The sequence below is a fragment of the Mercurialis annua genome, linkage group LG7 (assembly GCF_937616625.2).
Source record: "Mercurialis annua linkage group LG7, ddMerAnnu1.2, whole genome shotgun sequence".
Lineage (NCBI taxonomy): Eukaryota > Viridiplantae > Streptophyta > Magnoliopsida > Malpighiales > Euphorbiaceae > Mercurialis > Mercurialis annua.
The window spans coordinates 38,656,739-38,664,587 of record NC_065576.1 but is presented as its reverse complement, the minus strand read 5'-3'; the positions used below and the strand labels follow the sequence as shown (position 1 = coordinate 38,664,587).

The 7,849-nt window shown below is 31.6% G+C and overlaps 1 protein-coding gene across 1 annotated transcript; it reads right to left on the bottom strand.

Moving 5' to 3' along the window:
* Positions 1 to 4,346: 4,346 nt before the first annotated feature.
* On the bottom strand, positions 4,347 to 7,641 carry LOC126655890 (alcohol dehydrogenase class-3). The gene is made up of 9 exons (XM_050350240.2): positions 7,500 to 7,641; positions 7,267 to 7,403; positions 6,812 to 6,858; positions 6,400 to 6,725; positions 5,803 to 5,885; positions 5,612 to 5,687; positions 5,016 to 5,173; positions 4,774 to 4,935; positions 4,347 to 4,688 (listed from the first exon to the last, which is right to left on the bottom strand). Exons 1-9 carry the CDS (start codon positions 7,534 to 7,536, stop codon positions 4,548 to 4,550), a joined length of 1,167 nt encoding a protein of 388 aa, XP_050206197.1. The 5' UTR covers positions 7,537 to 7,641; the 3' UTR covers positions 4,347 to 4,547.
* Between the last annotated feature and the right edge of the window lie 208 nt (positions 7,642 to 7,849).

The following is a 7,849-nucleotide window of genomic DNA, read 5'->3' as shown; positions in this document are numbered from 1 at the left end:
TATCTTCCTCCGTGAAAGACGATATGTTCCAACAATATCTGGTTTGTCTTCTTTCATGTAAGACAAACCAGATCTGGTTTGGCAGGTCGAAGGGCTGCGGGGCGAGACGACGATGGAGTCGAAAGCATTCAAATAGTTTCGAGTTAAAAAAAATTAATATCGTTAATTTATATTAAATAAAAAAATTACTATTTATTATTATTCAAATTTGTGGAGAATAAGGGTTTTTTATTTTATTTATAACATTAAAAGATATTTAAAATAAATATCAAACATGAAGGTTTTCTTTGAATTTTTTTCGAGTAAAAAACAATCAATTTGATGCTTTAAAAAGTACAATTGAAAATCAAAAATGTAAAATAGAGTAAAATTAACAATTTTATATGGCGGGGATGAAATTGAAAAAAAAAATTAAAAATTCAAGACATTTTGCCTATTATATTATTATTTGAATTTATGAAAATGAAGAGTTCTTGTCTTTTTATGACATCAAGGACTATTTTGAACATATGCTAAACATGAAAGATTTATTTGAATTTTTTTTAAATGAAAAAAAGGTGATTTTAATGCGTTAGAATACAATTGAAAGTCAAAAATGTAAAATAAAATAAACTTAGCAATTTTATAAAATCAGAGTACATTTTACCAAATTATTTTTTTTATTTTTTTAAATTAATATTAATAAAGTATAGTTATCCAATTAATTAAATCAACCGACCGCAGCAAACAATTTTTATGGTTCAATTACAATTCAACTTGTATATTTATAGTTGTACTTTGATCTAAGATAAATAGATAATAGATTTCAATTAATTCAGAATAGTGATCGGAACGACTGATGCACATCCTAAATAGAAGTGTGTATAACTTGGCTCGAACTCAAACAAAACAAATAACTTGATTTGGTTCATCTCAAAATTATCACCAAAAAATCACTTTTTCATTTGATTTTAAAAGTAATAAAATTCTACTTCCTTTTAGTACAAACAAAAAAATTGAACCAGATTCGGCTATCATGTAAGCCTCAATTAACAGTAAAAAAAGATGAAAAGAATTTTGTGATAATTTAATGGAACTTCAGAAATTTTCTGGTTATGAGTTTAAATTTAGGCCCAATCACTCAAAAACCCCTCACCTTTAAACTTTTTTTCAATTCCACCCCGACATTGAAAATTTGTCAATTTTATCCACTTTTGAATTTTCCGTTTTCAATTGTACCCCAATATTTTAATTTTTGTCAATTTTTTTACTTAAATGATGAAATCATTTAATTAATTAAGTCTAAACATAAATTAAATTCTTTTTTATTCAAAAAAGTACAAATAAGTCCTTTATTTTTAAAAACTAACTAAAAACTATAATCAAATTAACACTAATTTAAAATCTTAATTAATTTAACAAAATTTAAATAAATTTAACTAAATTTAAATAAATTTTAAAAATATACAATCAATATATGCGAGACATGGAGAATGTTTTAAACAAATTTCCAAACGCAAAAGACGTTAATTTAATTTTTCAGGATACAATTGAAACACAAAAATGTAAAATAGGGAAAATTGACAAATTTTCAACGTCATGGTATGATTAAAAAAGGACTAAAAGGTCGGAGGTTTTTAAGACATTAGGCCTTAAATTTAAGAACTTTGATGGAAGAGAAAAGAAAAACCAAAAATCTTCTTGATGGTAGAGAGAAGAAAAATCAGGGACAGAATAAAACTTACCCCAAATATAGATATAATGTCCACGAGAATGATTCATCAGTATCATAATTGTTTCACAGATATTTTTTTTCTGCCAAAGACAGAGTACGACTCTTAGTTTATTAGTTACTCCCTCCGTCCTAATAGAGTTGTCCACTTTACCTTTATCACACAGTTTAAGAAAAACAATTATTGTTTATAAGTTTTATAAAATTTTTCTTACCTTTTCTTGTCATACCCTTATTTAATATAGGGTCCACTTGCAATTTACTTTGAGAAAATTAGAAAAAATACTCTATTTTCTAAAATAATATGATTTCCTACCTCAATAAGGAAAAGATCGAGAAAATATCTCGCCTTTTTAAGACAATTATTTTTTTACTCTAAGACATGTTTATATTATAATTATACCTACTTTTTATTATTATTTTACTCTAACTAAATTTCTTTTACTCTAATTATATTACAACCTGTCATTTTTTTTCTCTCCTCTCTCTCTCTCTTTCTTCTTCTTTTTTTTCTTTTTTCTCTGTTCGCCATTTTTTTTGCTTCTTTATTTTTTCTCTATTTTTGCCTTTTTCTTCTTCATCGTTCCTTCATCGCTCTGTCGTTGCTCCGCCATCGTTTCGTCGTCATTCCGCCATTCTTTCATGTTTGATTTTAGCGATTTTTTTCTTAATTTGTGGTGATTAATACGATTTATGTTAACTTTCATATCTAAATAAATTACTCTTTGATTTTTTCAATTTTAGATCTAAAAATCTGCATGAAAAACGATTTTATGATGAAAAAATAGTTTTCTGCACGAAAAACGATTTTCTGCAAATAAAACAGCGTCTGATTATCATATGAGTATCACTGCTTATCATCATATTATCATAACACTGCAGAAAAAATAATTTTTTTTTATAAAAAAAAGCCTCTGATTACCATATGAGTATCACTGTAATATCATGTAGTTATCATAACATTGCGGGAAAAAAAATTCTGCATAAAATAATGTTTGATTATTATATCGTTATCATAATATTATCATATATTGTTATCATAACATTATCATATGATACCGAGATGATGCTATTTATGATATCAAGATGATAATGTTATGATAATATCTATGATTATGTTATGATAAAACAGAATCTGATTATCATATCAATATCAGTATATTATCATGTTGTTATCATAACACTGCAGTAAGATAACTAAATCATAATGAAATATGATAAGATTATGATAATTGGATGATAATGTACACAAAAATATAATTACAGAAGGATTTATGACAATTAGATGATAACGGAGTAAAATCATAAATATTTTTGAACCTAGAATAAAAACATAAATCTGAAAAAAAACGTGAGGTATTTTCTGCAACTTTTCCGTGTTGAGATAAAATGTGCAAATATTTTTATTTTTGGAGTAAATACCTAAATTTCCATTTACTTTCAATTTGTTCATTAGTAGATTTTAAATAGGGGTAATAAAGAAAAATTGAGTGTAAAATTTAGTTACTTTTTAAAAGTGGACAATAGTTTTGGGACAAATTTTTTTCTCAAAGTGAACAACTCTATTGGGACAGAGGGAGTATTAGTTACAGGAGGAAATTAGACTCAGCACTTGATTATCAAAAATAATTTCAAAAATACTTGAGCATCTTTTTCTTTTTCTGTCAACACTTGATCCCACCTTTTTATTTCATCTAGCACTTGATTCCACCTTTTTATTTCATCCAGCACTTAATTTCACCTTTTTATTTCATCCAACACTTAACCCAACTTTTTTATTTCGTCCAACATTTAACTTCATTTTTTTATTCATCCAACATTTAACTCCATTTTTTTAAGACTTAGAATTTAGATTTTAGGATTTTAGGATTTATGATTTTAGGGTTAGGGTTTAGAATTTAAGATTTAGGATATAGGATTTAGCATGATTTAGGGTTTAGGGTTTAGCATGATTTAGGGTATAGGGTTTAAGATTTAAAATTTAGAGTTTAGGGTTTAGCATGTTTTAGGGTTTACAGTTTAGAATTTATGATTTAGGATTTAAGCTTTAGTATGATTATAGAGTTTAGGGTTTAGTATGATTTAGGATTTAGGGTTTAGAGAAATAAGATTTTAAGTGTGAGGTTTAATGTTTTTATTAAATCAAGTGCTAGGTGCAATTTATTTTCTTTTGTAAATATTGTCCGCAAATAAAAACGAACATAAGTATTTTTGAGATTATTTTAACAAAATCAAGTATTTTTCAACTTTTCCCTAGTTACAGAGGTAGGAATCAAACCCATGACCTCTTGATGCACTTGGAGAGGCCTTAACCATCTAGGCTGGGTTTGATCCTCTTGATGCACTTGGAGACGCCTTAACCATCTAGGCTGGGTTTGATCCTCTTGATGCACTTGGAGACGCCTTAACCATCTAGGCTAGGCCCACACTGGCTAATTGTTTCACAGATCAACATGAACATTTAGCACAGCCACATGCACTTTACAATAAAGTATCAAATTTCTACATTTAAAAGGTTATCTGCTTGTCCCCCACATCATGATTTAGTAATAGAAATATGTTATTCAAACCTGCAAGTTATTCGAACCTCCACCCTCCATTGTAATAATAATAATAAAAAAAAAACAGATCGACAAAGATAACCCACACCAGCTTTATTGCAAGAAAGTAGATCAAATGTTGACACCATGCAACACACAATAAAATTATAAGTCCATGCAACGGACCGCTTATCACTTTCAACCAAAGAAACGGGGCACTAAAGCATCCGATTTCATAAAGCACGAGAGACAGGGCTTAGTAGATAACCTTATGCATAAAACACTCAGACACTTCTTCATAGAGAGCCCTGGGGAGGCCTGTAAGGATGCATGGTAAGCACACATCGGAGGCAATCTCCTTCGTGCAACAGATCAAAAGCTTTGTTGATCTCCTCAAGACTCAGATTATGTGTGATGTACTCATCCACCTTAATTTCCTGTAATGTGGGAAGATATGGTTACTCATGTCGAAATTTTCAGAGAAATAAAAGATGTAACGCTTAGAGAAAAACAACGAGTTACCTTTTTCAAGTACTTTTCAACAAGCCAAGGCACCTGCGAACGGCTTTTGAAACCGCCAAAAGCAGTTCCTTTCCATACACGGCCAGTCACCAACTGGAAAGGACGAGTGGATATCTCCTGACCTGAAGCTGCAACGCCCACAATAACGGATGTCCCCCAGCCCTGAAAGTTCTCAGGCATGTCAGAGGGCTTCCGAAGATCCGCATAAGGTTTAGCAACCAGTTCGTTTAAATGCTACTTACCTTGTGGCAACATTCCAAAGCAGACCTCATTACAGAAACATTCCCAATGCACTCAAAACTATAGTCAACACCGCCGTCTGTGAGATCAACAATGACTTGCTGAATTGGTTTATCATGGTCCTTTGGATTGATAAATTCAGTAACTCCAAAATTCTTTGCTGCACATTATAATATACAGATATTAGCAGACAATATAAACATTATGAATAAGCATTATATTTACAAGCCATATCCTGCCCTTATCTCCTACGCACCAAAAAGAATGCACAAAGATAACAGATAACACAAGTTAACTATTGCACTAGAGTAGAACTAAGGAGCATCAAGTATATCAAAAAATCCCATATCCATGACTTGTTACAGATGCCATTATCGAGGCAATTTTAAGGACATCCCTATCATTTCAACTAGCAATGTTATTTATCTTGCCAACCATTCAGGAGTAGCAATCACTGCATTGTAAAATGTACACGCAGTTGCCAGAATGTATAAGCTGCTATTGCTGGAATTAACAATAGGAGAAAGATCATTCTGCAATTTATGTCCGAGGACTGCAGAAAATTAATGGAAAGACCCACTAGCATATTCAGATTTACCTCTCTCATACTTTTTGCTGTCAATATCAATACCAATAACACGTGAGGCACCAGCTGCTTTTGCTCCCTCTGCAACCTATAAAATCAATAGCCAGTCAATTTAGAACTGTCAGCAGTGTATAGTCCATGTGCATGAGCGCGTGCACATACATACACACGGAGAGAGCTAGATGTTTGTGTTCAAAACTTACTGCAAGACCAACTGTGCCAAGGCCAAACACAGCAACAATTGACCCTGCTTCTACTTTAGCAGTATTCCAAACTGCTCCAAGACCTACAACAAAAGGATGGTATTGTTTTAAATGTTAAAACATGCCAATTGGTTCAAAGAATGCCAGTCACTAAGAAGCTTAAGGTGAAAATGACAACTAAGCATTTGGATATGGGGAATCTAGAGGAGAAACGAAATGTAATTAGCTAAAATCAAACATCATCATCAGAATCAGGTGAAACTAGCAAGCGGAGGTCGGTGATGGGTCCATTAAAATTTTAAAGCCATCAAAAGCCTGAGATAGGCTTCAACCAGAAAAGATGCAATTGAAAACATAATAAAATAAGGCATTCAGATTAAGCTAGAGCACATTAAGAATCTAAACTAAAACCTTTTCTGAAATTTGTTGGACGAACTTAAGATCTATACCACAAACTCAATATAAGCACATAGCAGCTGGAGAAAAGAATGTATAGGAACTGATAAACATACATAACAGGTAACAAAAAAATGAAAACTATAGGCTGGAACAATGTATGGATTAACCTCAGTAACTCGAGCAAATAGAAATCCTTACCAGTGGGAACACCACAGCCAAGAAGGCACACTTTCTCTAAAGGAGCTTTCGGATCAATCTTAGCGACACTAACATCATGAACAACCGTGTACTGACTGAATGTCGAGGTACCCATAAAATGGTAGATAGGCTTTCCATTTACTGAAAACCGACTTTTACGGTCATTCATCATCACGCCAACTCCAGTAGCTGCACGAACTTTACCGCAAAGATTTGTCTTTCCAGATTTGCAGAATTTGCATTCTCCGCATTCTGCTTGATAACAAGGAATCACATGATCACCTGGCTGAACAGAAGTAACTCCTTCTCCAACACTTTCTACAATCCTGAAGATAACAGAAAGATAAATCAACCATTCATCAACAAAAATAAAGCTCCCCAAACCATCTAAAGTGATTTATAATACACGTACCCAGCAGCTTCATGGCCGAGGATACAGGGAAAGAGTCCCTCAGGATCCTACAAGGAAGATAACGTCAGACAAAATACCGAACATTGGACCGCAAGTAGACATCATCAAACCATAAAGCATATACAAATCTCAGCACATTAAAGCAAGTATAAATTACGGTGAGCTCTTACATTACCGAAAAATTTAAAAAAAAAATTGAGCTAAAAAATAATGAAATTATCTCTAATAAAGGCTAAGGCATGAGTCTGCAAAACTTCTATTCGTCGGTACGAGGTCTAAAGTCTTATGATTAGATTTAAGTTCACTGAATTAAAAAAATAACCTAATTTACAATGAAAGTCAAAAACAACAAAACTAGTAAACTAAAGAAAATCAATTACACACTGAAATATGAATAACTAAAATCAAATACATTTTATAAGTAAAAAAAAGGAGAATCATAAAATAAATTATACCTTTCCACTCCAAGTGTAAGCATCAGTGTGACAAAGAGCAGAGAAGAGGATCTTGACACGGACCTCACCGGCTTGCGGCGGGGCTACCTGTACATCCTCGATTACTAACGGCTTGTTTGCCTCATAAGCAACAGCCGCTACTCATTTTCACGGCATCCAAACAGATCAACAGATCAGATTCAAGTGATTAAAAACAAAAGGTAAACTGAAATTAGATGAAATTTTTTTCATACCTTTGCAAGTGATGACCTGACCTTGAGTACTAGCCATGGATGAAAGAAATCAGAACAGCGAGAGAAATGCAGGAGAGGACAAAATTATGTAAGATAAGAGACGAGGCGATGACTATATATTTTGAGTCAGTGATGAACGGTGCATAATTCCATTAAAATAATTGACTGTTTTAGATGATAAACTAAAAAAATAGATTTTAGATTTTAAATATAATAAAGATTGAATGTAACCATTTGATAATTCTATTTATATTTTTTGATATATAATATTTTATTTTAATTATAATTATAACCATTAAAATATATTAACAATTAACATTGTTATAATTGAATCTATTAATTATAACCAT